Source organism: Drosophila ananassae, chromosome 2L (assembly GCF_017639315.1).
Source record: "Drosophila ananassae strain 14024-0371.13 chromosome 2L, ASM1763931v2, whole genome shotgun sequence".
Taxonomy (NCBI): domain Eukaryota; kingdom Metazoa; phylum Arthropoda; class Insecta; order Diptera; family Drosophilidae; genus Drosophila; species Drosophila ananassae.
In genome coordinates this window covers 8,974,582-8,992,834 of record NC_057927.1, presented here as the reverse complement: position 1 = coordinate 8,992,834, position 18,253 = coordinate 8,974,582, and the positions used below count along the sequence as shown (strand labels likewise).

At 39.5% G+C, this 18,253-nt stretch overlaps 2 protein-coding genes across 9 annotated transcripts in view; both read right to left on the bottom strand.

Moving 5' to 3' along the window:
• Window positions 1–240: 240 nt before the first annotated feature.
• On the bottom strand, window positions 241–6,049 carry LOC6500846. Of its 2 annotated transcripts, none has more exons than XM_001953990.4 (4): window positions 2,820–6,049; window positions 1,636–1,778; window positions 1,188–1,326; window positions 241–1,053 (listed from the first exon to the last, which is right to left on the bottom strand). In XM_001953990.4, exons 1-4 carry the CDS (start codon window positions 3,080–3,082, stop codon window positions 804–806), a joined length of 795 nt encoding a protein of 264 aa, XP_001954026.2. In that variant the 5' UTR covers window positions 3,083–6,049; the 3' UTR covers window positions 241–803. The 2 variants fall into 2 exon arrangements, with proteins under 2 accessions (XP_001954026.2, XP_044571010.1); XM_044715075.1 differs by having other exon boundaries at window positions 972–1,109.
• A 2,322-nt stretch (window positions 6,050–8,371) lies between these two features.
• Window positions 8,372–18,253, bottom strand: part of LOC6500845 (protein held out wings) — a 28,593-nt gene continuing 18,711 nt past the window's right edge. For 2 of the 7 annotated variants that reach the window (XM_044715069.1, XM_044715070.1), the window contains exons 4-8: window positions 14,362–14,478; window positions 12,816–12,956; window positions 12,312–12,408; window positions 11,360–11,707; window positions 8,372–8,830 (exon numbers count right to left, since the gene is read on the bottom strand). In XM_044715069.1, the coding sequence (XP_044571004.1) occupies window positions 8,721–8,830; window positions 11,360–11,707; window positions 12,312–12,408; window positions 12,816–12,956; window positions 14,362–14,478 (813 nt within the window). In that variant the 3' untranslated portion in view covers window positions 8,372–8,720. Of the gene's footprint in view, window positions 10,509–11,359; window positions 11,708–12,311; window positions 12,409–12,815; window positions 12,957–14,361; window positions 14,479–18,253 lie in introns of all 7 variants that reach the window. The other 5 variants (XM_014911271.3, XM_032449855.2, XM_014911272.3 and 2 more) reach the window with 5 other exon arrangements.

Genomic DNA, 18,253 nt, shown 5'->3' with positions numbered 1-18,253 from the left:
TCTGCCAGAATACTTCGGTGTGTGGGTAGAATTTAATATACCGCAGAAGGTGTTCCGATATTGAAATTTAGATGAGAACTTTTTTGGCTTCCTGTTGCTGAAGAATTTCAATAAAACTTTGTTATTGCCTTGGGAACAATGTCATGGCAAGTCCGTGCTCCAGGCTCCAGGTCTATAAAAACCGAGGCTGGACAGGGTTAAGACCACAATACAAACCGCAAATAAAGTACAACGTGAATATTCATTTATTTGAAATATGCATTTAATTTAGCTTAAAGTTACAAAGATAAACCAGTGCCGCTTTCCGACCCAGTAACCCGCCCATGACACCCCATCACTCACACACCCAAACGACACCGGAAAACTCACAGACACATAGAGATAACAGGAACCCAGGCAGGGTTTCGGAGGTTTTGTCCGAAAAAACCGGGGGAGGGGACCAAATGCTTGGCATTTTCGATGGGACATCCCAAAAAAGAAGCGGAGACTCAAATTCGGACGAGCACACTTAACCGCATGCATGCACAGAGAAAAAAGTGTGATACTTTCAGTTCCAACAGGCCATCTCAGTTTTGGGGAGTAAGCTCAAGAATATCTACAAGTCATTGAAACCCCTTAGCTGGTAGAGATGTTTCAAGATAAAACTTACAACGACCCCAATATGATATGCACAATCCTAAAGTTGAAGACCCAATGCTGCCATGCTTTCTTCAGAGTGCATTCATCTCCAATTCCTAACCCATATCCACATAACCACACTCACACTCACAAGCTTCACACTCGACACAAAGTTGAATTTCGATTTACGGCCAAATCCGCATCAGCAGGATCAGGAGGAGGAGGAGGAGGGCCACCTGGAGGCCGAGCCACTGCCCCTGGAGTCTTCCGCCACTGGGAGGGGCGTGGGCGCAGATGTGCTGGAGGACGGCGCAGTTCCTGAAGTGCTTCTCGTCCGAAAGCATTTTGGCCGTCTCGCGGGCAAACTCCGCCGAGTTTTTGTAGCACTTGTACCGGGCACTGTTGTAGATGCAATTTTCGTACGCGTATCTGGCACTGCAATGAAAACCACATCAACTTAATTGATATTGATCCCAAAAAAGTGACATTTGCTATGGCATTATGCACAGGGAGAAAAAATAATTCTTTAACTAATTGGTATAAAATAATTAATTATTAATTAACTGTACCAGCAGAATTCAAGGAACTTGACGCTGGCGTTTCTCGTCTCATCGTGCACCTCGTCACTCAGGATGGTCTCGAACTCGGATGTGCAACTGACCCAGTCCAGCTGAATGTAGGAGAAGCAATCCTTGTGCCGCAAGTAGTCTGCAAAGAGTTGACAAGAAACAGAGAATGAAAACAAAGTTAGGGGGGCGTTAACGTTGAAAGTCGTCTATAAATAATGATACAGTCGTGAGTGGAAGGGCACTTTAAGTCCTGTCAACCGGGTATCCTTGTGCTTGAGCTTAGTCATGAGCTTTGCCCCAGGACTTGCGTCAAAATCCGATGGTGATTGTGGCTTTTGGTGTAATGCCAGAAGAGCCCAGATGGAAATGCTAACGCCCCTTCAGGTGTCAACTGGCCACCTTGTGTTATATGTTCTTGCTGGTTTTTTCTAAATTTTGGCCAACTTACCCCTCTGAAAATCTGGATCGGAGCAGAATTTATTGAAAAATCGCTTGGCTCCCTCCACATTCGCCTCGAACGAGTCTTTTTTGCGATCTTTTAGACAACGCTTCATGTAGGAGTCGAAGCATTTCATGCCCCGGTTGAATATGCTGCAATAAATAATTCGATTTAGCACAGGGACAGTTGAGTGAGGAATAATTGAGTGGCACTCGTGAAGCTATTCTGTGCCATCCTGGCTAGCAAATCAATTGTCTGCACATTCAACTTTCAATACATATATCTCATTTCATGCCTTCCATAACACAATAAAGTTCCATTTCAGCTTACATGCTTTTAGTCTTTAAAGTCCCAAAATTAAGAGCCTAGAGATAGGTTGTTTTTCCAAATAATATGCAAATTATTTCAAGAGAATCCCTCTCATCTCACAAGCTTCTTGAAAACTATGTCAATAAACAAATACATTAAACTGATATATAGTTTTAAGATTTCATTATCACCTGTGTTCAGTAATCAAGTTTTTGGGTCTGTGCTTTAATGTCGAATATTTCATTTAATTCAATTCCCAGATTGCCTCGAGTACCAGCCAAACTTTCTATTAAATCGCATCTCCCAAAGCACATTATTAGTCTAATTTGGATGCCTGTCAATAGCAAATTTGACGTGAGCTCTATAGCAATTAGTCCATTGATGGCCTTAAATGCCAAAAGTCTGTATTTTATTTTTGGCACTTGAATCTGGAATAATTAATCATCTCCGCCCAGGCCCCCAGACAGCGAAGGATACCCCACTCAAGTCAGGATATTCGCCCGTGTCAAAGGAAGCACGTTCGTGAATAACTTTCACTGCCTGAAGTCCTAGGGGCAAAATATGAATAAATCGTTTTAAGCGGCTTGGGAGGCGTAATCAATAATAAAGGCCTCCTTTTCAGTAAACACCTCATGACTCTTTTTCGCACTCGATTTGCCCAGGCTGGGGTATCCTGATATGGAAAACGCGTATATACATCCAAACTTATTTATTTTAAGCGATGGATTAACTCGTCATAAAATCATTTTAATAATCATTCACTGGCTATTATAATTTATCCGTACTTCCTAAAAATTGAGATTTAAAATACAAAAACTAGACTTTTCAAGCGTATTCTTTTCCCAAGCTTCTGAACATTATTAGAGTTCCGTTCTATTGCCTACTTGCACTTGGCGGTGATCTCCTTTTTACTGATGACAATTTTGGTATTCTGTAGGAACTCCATTAGGTGGGGAGGTAGATCCTTGAAGCACTCGTCCACCATTCGCTGGGTGTTGCCGCACTGCTCCTCGATTGCCACTTCATTCTGAATGGTTACCATTGAGGTATTTTCGTTTTGGCCGAGCACTACTGCCACAGAAACTCCAAGCAGAGCAACACAGTAACCGAACAGCACATAAATTGATGAATGGTTTCTCACGCACATCCTCGGAGGACACTTGTTGCCACGACTTGAGACTGGGAATTTAATTTACCAGGCTGGCAAATTATTTTATTGGGTTTCAACAGGGAAACGAACCTTTCGAACGCCGAGACCGCACTGAAGCGAACACCCACAGTCTCCAGGATATAAAAGCACGTCCAACAACGGTGTCCTGTTAACCGAAGGGTCCTGCTGTTAGAGGACTGTTAAGTGGCGCCTGCGCACTTTCGACTCCGGCACGTGCACGTGCAACTTCCTTTGTTTACAACACAAAGACAGGTGACGGCGACAGTGATTTTCAGCCCGAGTAGTCTGAGCCACGGCAAAGGACACGGCTCAGGCTCTCGGAATAAATTAACGTCTACACAATTTGTCAGTGTTCCGTTCTTTAGGCTGAATTCAAGCGATTGATTGTCTGTCCCTACGCACTACGCAGTTGCCTGCTCCGAGTGTCGCATTTCTGCATAAGGCTGAGACCATGGGCCCAAGTTACCAGGACCACAGGGTCTTCCTCTTAATTAACCCAATAGATGGACGTGTTTCACAGAATTTCTTTGTTGAAGGCTTCCTCCTGGTCTAGATTTGAAACTCGACTCTAATCAAAGTCCCTTTTGTTTATAAATAAAGGACAACAAATGCATTTCGAGCTTTACATTTCCTCCGAAAAAATGTTCAAGTGGGTGAGTTGCTACTCAATATTTATATCCCAAATTTAAATTCACTCTGGTTGGGATGCAAAATGGCCATTTCATTCCATTTGCTTTAATCCGATTAAGATAAAAGCCGACCAATTGAATCAATTATATATTTTATTGCCTGCGTGAAATGATACCTTCCCCAAGACATTAAACAGTTGTGGATTTTTTAAAAACATTTATTTATGCAAAAAGTTATAGATACGCGTACATACAGATACATACGTTGATAATTACATGTGCGTAATTGATATAGTTTTAGGTTTTGAACATAAGGACTGATTATTTCACAATATATCGATGATTTTCTTCTGAAACGCATGAAACTAAAATAATGATGCTGGCGAATGGATGAATATTGATTAAGAGGCACAACATTCAATTAATGAGCCTATAATCTATGTTATTTATTCTTTTTTGTAACACAATCATCGAGAGAATTATATTTTCGTTTTATATTTTGTTTGGGTTAATTCTGAACTCATCATAAGCAACGCTTGAAATTGCTACGATTGCACGATTGCCGTTATTATTAATAATATTAAGAATTATGTTAATGTTATTATAGTTAACCAACTGGGTGGCTCCACTTGCTTTTATTTCTGAGTATAAAGTCTCTCTCACTTCGCAAAATAATTTCAAAAAGTTCTCTATTCTCGCTTATTAGTTATTAATTAATAGATTGATTATTTTGATTGGTGCCGATTTTTTTTAACTTCATTAAGGCACGTTTCGAAAAAAAATAACATTTTCATTTTCAGTTTTCCAGCAAAAACCTAAACAATTCTTCAATTTAAAATAATGATTGGTTTCTTCGATTGCTTAGTTTTGTACCATAATTTAAATGCAATTTACCGCGTTTCATTTTGCTCTTTGCTAATCTGCTGCATTCATTTTGTTCCAACAAAAATAAAAAAGAAGTTAAGAGATTAAACAATGCCAGATAATCCATTATTTTAAACCAAAGAATTCGTTTTGTTATTTCATTAGAGCTGTGAAGTTTTTGCTTTAGAACGTAATGGTTTGTGTTTATTTCTGCGTATAATACATTACCATTAAAATAAAAATAATTTAAGTTTAGCGTTTAATTGTACATTATGAATGTTCGATATTATTTTACCATAGCTATCATAATTGCTCATGGTCGTTTCATTAACTAAATATGGCTGTTAAACGTGTTTTCAATATGGTGTTATGCTCCTTTCCCGCTCTCCTGAGCTGCTCCACCCACTTCCTGGCAATTCACACAATCATTTTGAAGTGGGGGTGGAAAGTGTATTTGTATAAATATAACATAATCAAAAATACTTCATTAACAAAAATTTGCGTCAGTTTAACAAAAATATAATATGCATTAGACTTACTTAGCTAGCATAGCAAACAAAATCGGAGTCCAAACACAATGAGTTTGTCTGGAACGATTTTCGCATAATCTTTTCGTGGTTTACAATGAATTCTGGGGGGAAGGGAAACAACTAACGTTCAACTAATGAAAGATTCATTCTTTTCGACTGACGATTGAATTAAAAAAATAAACGATTTCTTCGTTTTAGAGTTTCTTCGATGAGATTCCGTTAACATGATATTCTTAAGGGGTTTAGGGTTAAGGGTTTAAGGGGGTAATTATATACAGACTTGTATATGCATATTAAATATAAAGTTATATATTAATGTGTGCTTTAAGTATGTTTTTGTTCGTTGAACTTTTCACTATGATCTAACTTGTATTTTCCTTTAGATTATGATAATTAAACTAACTTCTATGTTCGATTCCCTTATCAATTGTTTTGCTTACTTCTGTTTTTGCTTTGTTGCTGGCAAAACTTGACAGTTTTAATGGCCACAAGATTCAATACATACTGATGTTGCTTCTCTATTCTTATTTTTATCTTTTTGTTTGGAGGGGTTTTTTGTTTTCTGTTTTTTTATTAGCTGCTTCTGCTGCTGGATCTGCCGCTCGTGTTGCGGATGTCGCATGTTGAATGAGTGAAAAACAGCACGGCATCCGAGTGAATTTCAGGCGTGTTTTTAGTAGTTGTGTCAGTGACAGTTTCAGTTTCTGTTTTCTGTTTTCTGGCTTTTTGTTACAGTTTTTGTTAGCTGCATAGGATGCACATACACACAGTTCTTGGCCTGGCTGAGATGCTGATGCTGCTGCTGTGGCTGCTTTTTTATTTATTTATTTCCGTGCTCGTCTATGGCAGGCGGGTTGGTAGATGGTTCATGGAGAATGGAGGATATTTATGGTTTAGGATGTTCGGTTTTGAGTTTTATTCTTGGGATATTAATTTTTTTTTTCGTTTTTTTTTTTTTGGTTTTGTTTTATTTTAGTTAGCATGTAAAGAAAGAGAAATTCATAGAAGTGGAAATAGAGTTTGATTAATACTTTGTGGTTAGCAGTTAGTTCATCATGTTTAATAATCCTATGTTATGCGAGTCGTGAGCGCAAAAAGTTACCAAAAATATGGCTGGATCAGTGGGGAGTTGCCACAGAGACATGCATATAGAAATATATATATAAATAGATGTTGCAAGGATATGCCGCACAAACGTTTAGTAACTTTTTGCTGGTTGTCTAGCGCCTCAGAGTGACTTCGAGGCGGTTAAAATAGTTAAAATCAAATAGACAAACACATACATTATTATCATTAGCTTTTTCATCATCCGGAAATCGTTTTCATATTAAATATTGTATATAGAAAATTGTGGATAGTGCGGACATTTTTTGTGTGTTTTGAAAGTTATTTAGATGCGACATTTGATGGTTATTTAATTCTCTTTCATCAGACTGAAATTTACAAGAACATGACAGCTTATCCGTTTTCAGATTAATTCATTTACTAGTTTTCTTTTGTTTGTTTTTGGTTAACTTGGCCTTTGGTTAGTTATAATTAGCAATAATATTACATCACATTTCTCATTTTGTATTCGTGGCTATATAAATGTTTATACCATTTTAATAGTTTTAATATGCTATTTATAAGAATTTATCACGTAATTATTAGGGGAAAATAAAAGTAAACAAAAATAACACATAAAATTGCAGGTGCATAAGCGCATAAATGACGTTTTCGTTTTCAGTTTTAATTATATTAATATTTTTTACAGAATGCCAAAATAAAATTTTGAGGAAAGCGTTATTTACATCGGTGTATTCAGTGTTTAATAAATTTGTCTTTTATTTTGACATTAGTTAAGTGAGTTTTGCAAACCATTTTAGTAACTTTTCTAGTAACTTTTTTGACAGACTCGATTCGAATATATTACATCAGGAAGTTTAATCCATTGACTTGTTGTGTTTATGCAAATGCAATTTTATGACAATTTCGGAATTTAGGATCTACCTAACTAGTCTAGAAGATCAAAGACAGGAATATAAGTAAATATATATTACTGAAGAACCGCAACCCGTAAGCTTAAGGATTATGTGTGGTAAGTAGACATATAGGGCACATATATCGGATACAGGGATATATGCTCCGGAGAACACATATATAATATAAAGTGAATGCGAATGCCATAGCATCTGTGGAGTGGTTTCTGGTACAGTTGCGTTGGTGGTGTGTGGGTTGGATTAATGATCAATCGAGGAGTGGTAAGAGGTAAGCATATAGTAAGTTATGCCCAGAGGACGAGTGTGTGGGGTGGGGTGTGTATGTGATATTTATTATGGTCTCATGGACGGTGTGGCTGGAGTCTAAAGTTAAGTTCTCTTAGTAACTAGAGTTGCAAACAAACAAAGTGAAGTGTTTTGATTAATTAATTCTGATCAATGAGTTATGTGTGACGACTGAATACGAGAAATAAATACTTTTAATTCAATTACTTTGGGGTTATGTTCGGAAAGCGTTAGATTTTGGTTTCGATTTTTATTTTTTAGAAGAACTCTGAAAAAGTCCAGTTCGCAGAAAGAATCATAAGACTTGGTAATGATTTGTTTTGTTTGCTTTTTGTTGTGTTCATTTTTTTTATATTTTTTTCCATTTTTTTTTTTTATTTCACTTCAACAAAAATCATTGATCTTTATTTCCTTGTGGTACACTTTCGGTTCAATTGCAACATTTACATTCGAACGCATAATACAAAATAATCATATAATCTTAACAGACTAAGCAGGGGACTTACGATCTAGGATACACATGTAAAATTCATATCTCATAAAGAGGGGTTTTCTTTTAAATATTGTATATGGCTTAAAAAATCTACTAAAATGTTTTGAAGTTATTTTCTTCGTTTTTTTTTTGTTTCTAATTTTTTTTTTCAAATTTTTTTTTTTTTCTGGGTGTATGTAAAACATCAAAGGCACAAGTCAACGTGGAAACAAAGGAAAAATAATATAAAAATTTGTGTATAAATATTTGTATAAAAGATAATAATCAACATTTCATTCCAGCAGCATATCTGGCTTGATAGATTTTGCATGTGTCTGTACTTTTTTGTATTTATCAAAGATTTTTTTTTGCTTTTGTCTCGCAGTCGGAATAAAATGCAAGCGAGACCAGAACTCGGTTGCATTTCATTCCGGAGGGAAAAACGATAACACACAGAGAAAATAATAGTTTGATAAAATAAATAAGTGAGTAGAAACACAACTAACCTGTGGAGGCGGTGCGCTTGACAATTCTTTTGCTTTTTTTGGGAACTCTGATCAGGGCAGATCGGCCTGGCCTGGCCAACGTTTCCGGACGGGGATTTCATTGTGGATACAGATACAGCAGCGGTGCGGGTTTTCGATAATTTCAAATTAAATAAGCCAATGTCGGGAGTTGGAAAATTAAACTAAATCGCTTCAAACAATTTAAAAGTCAGACAACCAAATCTGGTCGGCTCGGTTTCTGGTCTTCATCGCAAATTAAAGTTAAAAACAAAGGATTTAAAATTGCTTCGGTTGATATGGTGAAATAAAAGGGTTATTCTGTTTTGTTTGATTTTATGTCGCAGAGGTTCTACTGTATCTCAATGAAACCCGCCGGCTTGGCTGGCACTCCGACCGTTGCTCGCTGATAGGGATGTTCTCTGTTAGCCGCCAAACGACGCTGCTGCTTAATGGCGCCTACTAAAATATACGATACGATACATGTAGATATAGGTTTGTATATATATGCATATCGATTATATAGGTATAAATAAGTGTGAACATATTCGCTACAAAATACACTTAGGTCTAATAAATATTCCGTACATCATAACATATACAATAATATGTATATACGTATGCTCGCTCAAACTGAAGCTTGCTTTTGCTTTGCTTTGCTTTAGCTGCCTTTGCTGGAACTTTTTGCTTACAAGCCAATTGCCAACTGAGGGGGAAAAATCATTTCTTCACCTGTGTTCTGTTTCTGTTTTCTTTAACTTTTACTTTTACTTTTTACTTTGTAACATTTAAATTCTCTGCTTCTTTGGAATGAGTCGTTATAATGTGTGCGCTTTTGTGTTTTATTCGGTATATGTTTTAATCTCTCTGATTTCCTGACACAAAATAAGTGATTTTCAAGCCGCTTAGCCTAATAATGTTCAAGCCCTCAAGCTAACGGCTGCCAACGATTCCTTATTCCTTGAAATGTTCCCACATTGTTCCTATAGCAGTTTGTTATTTTTCCAGCTTGCTGACTAGTCGTGCGTACAATTTCTGGTCCTGGACGGCTGCCGGAGAGCCTCGACTAAACTTAGATACTAACTTGAAATACGAGTAATTGATTAAGCACCAACTTGATTCAAGGCTCCTCTTCTAAGAAATACGTTACGTCTACAAGTATAGATATATTTTTAAAAAGCTTTCTGCAATTCTGTTCAAAGTACTGTTTTGACGAGAAATGGCACTGGCTGGAAAAATTGAAACGGCTTCTCTCTTTCTCATTTTATATTCGTAAGGTACATTTGTGCATAAATACTGTCCCCCTAAACTCGCAAACTCTCACTACAAATAAATCTATAAATCTAAATTGCACTTAACACTCGACCCTCTCACCAATAAAAAAAAAAATAAAATAAAAAACTTATTATTCAGAAGATAAAAGAACGGGATAAAACGAATTGTTAACTCAGCAACTAAGTTGAAAGTTTAGACCTCATTAATTTGAATACTTATGGGATCAAAAACAAAAAACCAAACGAAAATCAACAACTTGCTTTGGCTGTCGCTGCTCTGGTTGCTGTTCTCAACTAGAATATACTCATGTATGCTTGGGGGAAATCATAGAAGCAAACGATCAAAGTCGAATCATAAATAAGAGTTAAGATATAATTAAAAGAACTACGAAAATTAAGGGCCTAAAAATCACTTATTTTTGCCAATATTGCATATTGCAGAAATGTTTCTTGTTTTGAGACCTAACATCTAATTACAGAAGAACCAATAAGTCGGTTTCTCTGACAGCAACGTGTTTCATCTATTTCATGTGGATTCAAATTCATTTTTCGGTTGAGTATTTCATATTTTGATATTTGTTTTAGCTTTTCACGGTTGCTGTTTTGCCGTTTGCTCTTAAATTTGTTGTTTAATTTGTCTCTAAGTAATGATATAAAATTGTTTATGTACAGTCTATACATTCGTGTGGGTGTATAACTCTGTTTCAGTGGGGCGTGGGGTGTGTGACTGTAACTACAGCTTTAGGCTAAACAATTGAAATGGATTTCCTCTCTAGGTTTTCATAACTCTGTCGATCAAGGAATAAATTATTGAGAGGGATAGAGAGAAGTTCAAAAGACGGAGCCGGCATGCATATATCGACCAACTGCAAATATTTATGTTTATAACAAATAAAGATAAGATAAAATTGATAACAGTTTGTCAAAGGCGGGTAATGAGTTCTGGTTAGCTTTGGTTATTGTCGTATAAGTCGAATAATAAATAAGAAGCTGTAAGTAACTGATTATACTTCCATTATTGTTGGGAAAGCTTGGTTAGAAAAGCGTGCATTTCGGCTAACAAAACTTTCATAGCATACTTTATGGCACTGATCGCAGCAAGTCATTATGGGGTTAGCTTCGAGTGGTTACGGGATGTAAAAATTCTCGACATCTCTATAACTTAATTAATAGCAACAAAAATAAATGCAAGCTCCTCATAAATAAAATGCACTTCTAAAATCCTTCACATGACATGTAACATAACAATCGTTTATAAAAAAAAAAAAATAGAATAATCAATATTTTTATTAAGTTGAAAAAATAATACTAGATACTCGAGTTCGCTGGCTGTTTAGCTTTCATAACAAACTGAATCGATTGCACTTGGTTAATGTGTTAAGAGGAAAGAAAAACAAGCGCCAGCAGCTGAGAGGCCAACGCGGCGTATGCGCAATGTGTCAAATCTGTGTCTGTTTCGGTGTATCGGTGTAGTGTGTTAAATGGCGTGTAGTTCTCTGATAGTGATATGCTTTTTGTTACTTCTGCTCGTAATTCACCCTATCTAATTGCCTGTAGCCTGATTTCTGCCTAGTTAAGATGAGTGATTCGCTTAGTGTTCTCGCGCTTGATGTGTGGGTGTGCGAAAAGTAAATCATAATAGAGAGATAGCGATGAGAGATTTATGTGATATTGATATTGAGATTATCGGTTATCGATTATCTGGCAAACAACCCACCGCTATGATCAGCATATTCCGTGAGCAGAGTATTGCCGGCGAGGGCGGCGTAGTTGTAGGCGTCCCCGTACGGAGCGAAGATCATTCCGGTCTGGTCGAAGGCGGCCGTCGGGGCGGCCTGGGCGGAGAGTATGCTGGCCCCCGTGGTCGGGACGGTCATACGGGGATTCAGCATCAAGGGGGCGCCCAGCGGGGCGGCGGGCGTGGTGCGGATCTGGGCGGCCAGGCCCGGCAATCCGGCGGGAGTCAGCAGGCGGGTGTCGGATACGGCCACCATGCGACGCCACTCCTCATCGCTCACTGCGGGATACAGAACAGAAGCAGAAGGAGAGCCAACGCATGAGAAAGCTGCTTAAATCGGAGAAATTAGAAATCAAGAAATCGAATCAAATTAGGGTTGTTGAAATTACCAAAGCGATACAATATCGATTATTTCAGATCAGATGACGAAAGTAACATATTATTCTCAGCAAGATGTCAAGAAGAATATATCGAATACATAATAGTAAGAATGTGATTTGTATTAGCAATTAAAAGACTATTCTAATTCGATATATTGTCATAAACACGATAACTCTCCAAACGGTTTTGTCGATCAATTTTTGTATATTATTATGTAAGTCAAATTACTTCACAGCCCACAGCCCATTGCAGGGCTATGAGAAAGGAACTTCAAGTGCTGAATAATTACGTTGTGTTTTGTTAACTTTCAACTCAAACAATATATCACATTGGATCGATATATCGGATTTGTTTTCAACAACCCTAAATCGACTTTAAATCAGTTCGGTTCGCCGCGAATCGTTAATGGTTAGATCTCCGCGCTAGATGGATTACATTCGATTAGCTGGTATTATCTTTTCTGTGTGTCTTGCTATGTCGGGGTTAGAAGGTTAGGGAAGATATCCGAACTCTTCGGATCGGAGGAGAAATAGAGGCTTGGTTGACATACCTGCGACAGCTTTCGCTGTTGTGTCCCTATAAGTGCCGTTAATAATCGCCAATTCCATAAGTTGACGTTTCTTTAGCTCATCTTCGCCTTCGGCTTGCTGTTAGTACGAGTATGTTGTGTTTTTTGTTTGATTCGCATGTGGCAGTGTGGCAGTGTGGCATTGTGTCATGTGTCATTGTTTGGTCGGGTTTTAATGTATTAAACAGAATACATTAAAGCAGATTAGATTTTGGTAAGAGAGAATGAGAAATAATATAAGAATTCATTAATTATCTGGTTAACATTCAATTAAATTTTAGCTAGAAATCATTTAATCATTTAATATATTATTGATTTAACATAGACAAAGAGGAGGGAGGATCGGGAGCAACACGCAATCGGTTTTTAATTGATCTTTTTATTCCAGTATTCTGTTTTTACTTGAAGCTTGTGCCATCGCGTATACGCAATGTGTTCTCGTTTCTATTTTCTTTCTTTCAGCGAAAACTGAACTGTGGCACTTACCGGCACTAGCAGCTTCTGTACTTCGGCAACGGCCTGGGCCAGCTTGACCTTGGCCCGGTTCTCGGTGTCCTCGACGGTTATCAGGACGTGCAGGTCGTCGGACAAGTGCTCCCAGTTGGGCTTGCCGCGGTTGGCGTCCTCCTAGAAATTTCAAAAAAATGCATATAAGAATTTAAGGAATGCTGCGAATTTAGGCAAGCCAATTCTGAATGAATTTCCGCAATGGGAACCAAACACAACTGCGAAAGTGCAATCTGCAATCATGCATTATTTTTATTCGGTATGCGGAGTGATTCAATCATTTGCCCTCAATGAATAAATTGCTCAAAAATGTATACCCGAAAATAAGAATTTTCGCATCGGGTGCAAGAACAGTCGTCGGGCCAATGGGCGCAACAATTAGTAGTGGGCGTGTTGCGCCGCACTAAAATGTGATTGCAGTTTTTCATTTCACTTGCGTTATTACTTGTGGCCAAATGGTTTCTGGCGTACGTGCCACACATATATTGAATACTCTCTCCACCGACAGCGATAAATTCCACATCCCGCTTTTTTTTGTGGCCCGCAACTTATAATCAATTAGGATCAAATGCTAGAGGAAAGTCTTTTGAAGCTGCGGTGGTCGCGAGTCCGAGGAGCTAATTCCATGTCACATTAAGAGCTGTCAGCCGGTCGCTGTATAAACCACTGGCCAAAGCATTATCTGAGACCTGAAATTGGGGGCAGGTGACTCTTCTCGGCCACTTTAGATGAAGATGATGAGTGGCCGAGCAGAGCAAAACAAAGAAAACAGAGGTGGGACTATGCACTATGACTAATTTCTGGTTGGGTGTCTTTTACTTTCCGTTCTATTTCTATCTACGAGATGCAAGTAAGCGACAAATTTGTATTCTTTGCTTTTTGGCTTCTCTCGGCGACTAGCTGGTGACTCAGACATCCGCGTGGGCGTCGGGCGTCGCTTTTCGTTCCCACTTTTCTATTAAATTATCAAAATATTGCAGCCAGATTTTGTATTTTCACAAACTCTCCTGTCAGCCTCTCGGCTGGCTGGCTGGCTGCCTTCCTTTCGGCCCGCCACAATTATGAATTACAAAAATACATTTAATCGCCCCGAGACTCTCGATTCATTTTCATTCCTCCTATCTTGTTTGTCTAGCTTTTTTCGTCAGGGGAAATTAAATCATCAGAGCACTTGAGTGACAAGATGTTGAAGATACAAAAACAAACGAGAGTTTTCGGGTGTCCTGACTTTAAAGACTACAAGTACCCTACTGAAATACACACTCCTTCAATGAAATCAAAAGTGTCTGCTTTAGAACTACTTTCCGGAAGCACCATCGAAGAGCTGACCATATTTTGTGGCCCACAATTGAGAATAATTCCCATTTGGCACGGAAACCGACTGTCAACAGAATTTTCATATCCACGCGTACCATATTCCGCCGGCACTATTTACGATAATTAAAATTGAAATTGAAGTGCTCGGAATGCGCACTTATTGTACTCACTATTTAAAATGCATTTAGTGGACTAGTGGACTACTCACCTTCTTCTTGTCGCGCATGGAGCCCTTGCCTCGGACCATGATCTTGCAGCCTGTCTCCTGCTCCAGTTGCTTGGCGGTCATGCCACGGGGTCCCAAAATGCGACCAACAAAGTTGAACTGAAATGGAAATGGAAAGGGAAATGAGTGAGATCCAAATTGGACGAGCGAAATTAGAGGAAATCATTAGCGAGACACGAAATCTAATTAGCCAGGTCTCTTAACTTGGCATAAAGTTCAAAGTTTTTGGCAAATTTAAAACGCATTAGATCGTGAGTCAGATTGGGTGCATAAATGCCAGATTGCTCAGCTTCAGATTCCGATTCAGATTCAGATTCAGATTGCGATTGAGATTCGTTCAAAGTCAAAATTATTAAAGCGTATGACGCTGGTCAGATTCGGTTCGTTGAAGGCTGGAGTCACCCACAACAATGGCAGGCAACAAACGTAATATGACCCGCGGCGACACGCCTGACTTTGGCACGATAAACCAATCAGCCCGCTAGAAACGACAAGCCAAGTCTTTGTGCATTTAGCCAAATGCAGTCAGCTAGTCGGCGAGTCGCCACAGTCGGCGACATTCAAAAGAATTTTGCCTAAACTATTAGCGGAGCGTGCAAAAATCTTTTGACGCGCTTGTCGATGATGATGGACGGGCGTTTAGGAGGCTTGTTTGGCATGTTGGCCAACAGTAGAGTCTTGCCTCGCTACGACGAACTCTCATCAACATTCAATAAATAATTTTAATCGCCAAGTCTACAAACTAATCTCCCATCAAAGGGCATGGCAGCGCTTTGTGTTGAAAACTTTGAATAGACTGTAGTCCGAAGCCTATGACTTCCATCTTCAAGCTGCCGTGGCGCCCAATTATCATATACTTACAAACTTTACACAGATTGCGAAAAGCGCCTGGCAGGCCTGCCGATAAATTAGATTTATTGGCCAGATCAAAACAATTTCCATCTGAGTTATTGTAAATGGCCGGCTAAACTAGTTCTGGTCGCGCCCAGAGGCACCGCAGACAGAAACACAAAAAACCAACCCACCCACCAGCCACTCACATCTGGAAACCCATTCCGGGTGCGATGATGTGATGGGATGTGAGATATTGGATGTTAAGTGCACACAGTGTGTGTGTTTGCTGCGATGCGATCATCGACGGCGGACAGCCCATAGCCGACGGCAAAACCATTTTCTGCGGCAGCAGCTGTTGTCAGTTCGAATGTATCTGTATCTGTATCTGAAAGCCTGCATCTGCAACTGAAACTGCAAACTGCAATTGCCACTGCCACGTACGGCTTCGGCAGCAGCAATTGCAACTGCCACTGATGCCGAGATCGAATCAATTGAAAATTGCCGCTGATCACAAGAATGCAGTTAATGCCTAATGGCTGCGGCAATTTTAATTAAATTTTGCGAAAAATCATTTAATGTGGCCCGGATGAAAACGCAAGGCGAGAAAGTGGCTGCTGGAGCTGCTGCATCTTTGAGTTCGAGGGATTGAAGGAAAACATTTGCATTGCTTATCGCCCACGTATCAGTTGCTTAATTAAAAACCTCTGGCTCCGCTTACAGTTTACACAAAAGATCTCATTCCATTAGCCATTAAACGGAAATTAAATCCGCTCCCTGCCCCTTCCACTGAGCGGCACTTGAAAGATTCCACATACGACCCGTTGCGCGGCTGCCACTTGCGTTCTACAAATATTGAGGAATGCCAAACAAATACGAGTTGGTCAAATAAATTATAAATGATGGGGCTTACGGGAGCTTACCCTCGCACCTCAAGAAGCGGGGATTAAGAGTGTAAGCTGTGGCGCACAATCGAGTTATTCAATTCAGAAAAATGAAATAAAATATTAAGAGGATTTTCGGGGTATTGTTGCAAAAAGCACAATGCATCTGATCCCTATCCCAGTGGCAAGTGATTCCTGCTAAAAATAGGAATTCGCTCTAAAAGAACCCTTCTTGATTGCTCCTTCCGTTGAACTGTTCAGGAATTACATACATGCCCTCAAGTGGCACGCGTGCTTTTGAAGACTTTCGACCCGGAGTCGAGAGAAAACACAACACACACTGTACGTACGATGTTTGCGTTGTAATATTTCGCTGTATTGGCTTTTCCCGGCAGTTTCCCAAACAGACAAAAGCCAGATGACAACGGGAGCTGGGGGCCAAGTCAAGTGGAGTGGATCCGAGTGAAGTGAAGTGAAGTGGGCAAATAGATGCTATACACAGGCATGTACTACAGATTGCGAGCCGAGATAAGGCCGCAGTGTGTATGTTTTGTATTTGTATTTATACAATTCGTACAACAATTTTCAATAACGCCAAGGTACGAGGGCAAATAATTGATAAGCCAGCTGGGAGAAAGAGCCTCTCGCCGCACAAAGGGCGCATACAAAAACACGTTTGTACAGTACACAGTGTTGTGGCACATTCTACATGAAAAGGAAAGTACAAACACACGACGTTGTGATAAGGAAACCTCCTACCACTGGCCACCATGACGACCGACCACCGGAGGTATATCAAATTAAGAGAATCCAATTGGGCACAAAGGTGCTGGTGGCTGGTGCCAAGATCAAAACCGCAGCACACAAAGGGAATATTTGGAATACTTCATAGTGCTGTTTCTAGGACGGATCTAATCACGTTGCCAGTGTGACTCAGAGCCAGACTCGTAAAGTTTGCAAATCTTTCAACTGAGCCGCTGGCTTTGGCTTTGGCTTTGGAAAATTGGAAGCAGAAATGCAAAGGCAGCCTGGCTAGGCCGGACAGGGGTCGGCATAGATCAAATAGATTACACTCGGTTACCACTATGCATATATAGTAGTCGTCAGTATAATCGCTAAACGGGCGTATTTGAGAATATGTTTGCATCCGAGCCGAGAGTGGGAGAGACATAATTACGCAGGCTGTGGAACACAAAAAGCTCGTCTATTACACGGAAAAATAAATCAAACTTTGACATGACAAACAACAGCAGCCCAGCCGCCGTCGAAGCAACACATTTAACTTGAAAATAATGCTTGCCACAATTCGCTGGCTTAATGCGTTGACTTGTTTTTGAATTTTTTTTTCATTTTTCATTTTTCAGCTCAGTCTCAGCTCAGTCGCCCCGCCGCCCAGGGGCAGTACCTATTAAATTACTAAACAACCGAAAATGTACATAAAAATTGCACGTAATTAGCATCTCAATGTTTATGACTAATTTGCTGCAGTTTGTAGATTAATTGGCTTTTGTGTTAACGGCTTAGACAATAAAAATACCAGGCCCCATAAAGTGAGTTGAAGAGTCTCGCTTTGCGATATATGGTGATGGGATGCTCTTGAATGTAATTCGACTTGAATATGGCCGCCTTTTTCGCCACTTGATCGATTTGTCTAATGGAGGCTAAAGACAGCCGAGTGACCTTAACACGAATCGAATGTCAAATGGATCCATAGACCTGCAACTGTGGGATGTGGGATGTGGGATGTGGCGGTGCGGTTTAGATGTTCCTGGGTGGGTGTGACCGCAGCATTAATCACCGGAAAGGGAATTTAATGAATTCGATGGGTGATTAATTGGTTGATGTATTGATCTTCGGAACGATTTTCATCGATATCGGGAAGCTGCCGCTGCCTAGTTGGCCAAATCCAATTGAAAATAATAAACAAGCTCGCTGCAATGAACAATCAAAGTGAAACAAATGTTCCATCGCTTTGCTTGTCTCATTCCCAAAGTATTTCTCTTCTCGGCACTGGGCATCTAATTGCTCCTATTCCATATGTTCAGCCCCCAAATGATTGGATACAAGCTTCGGAAAATGAGTTTGCGAAAACAAAAAATGTCAAACATAATTTCTGTCCCAAGCAAAATCACTCAGAAGCTGGCTGCCCGGCCTGGCAA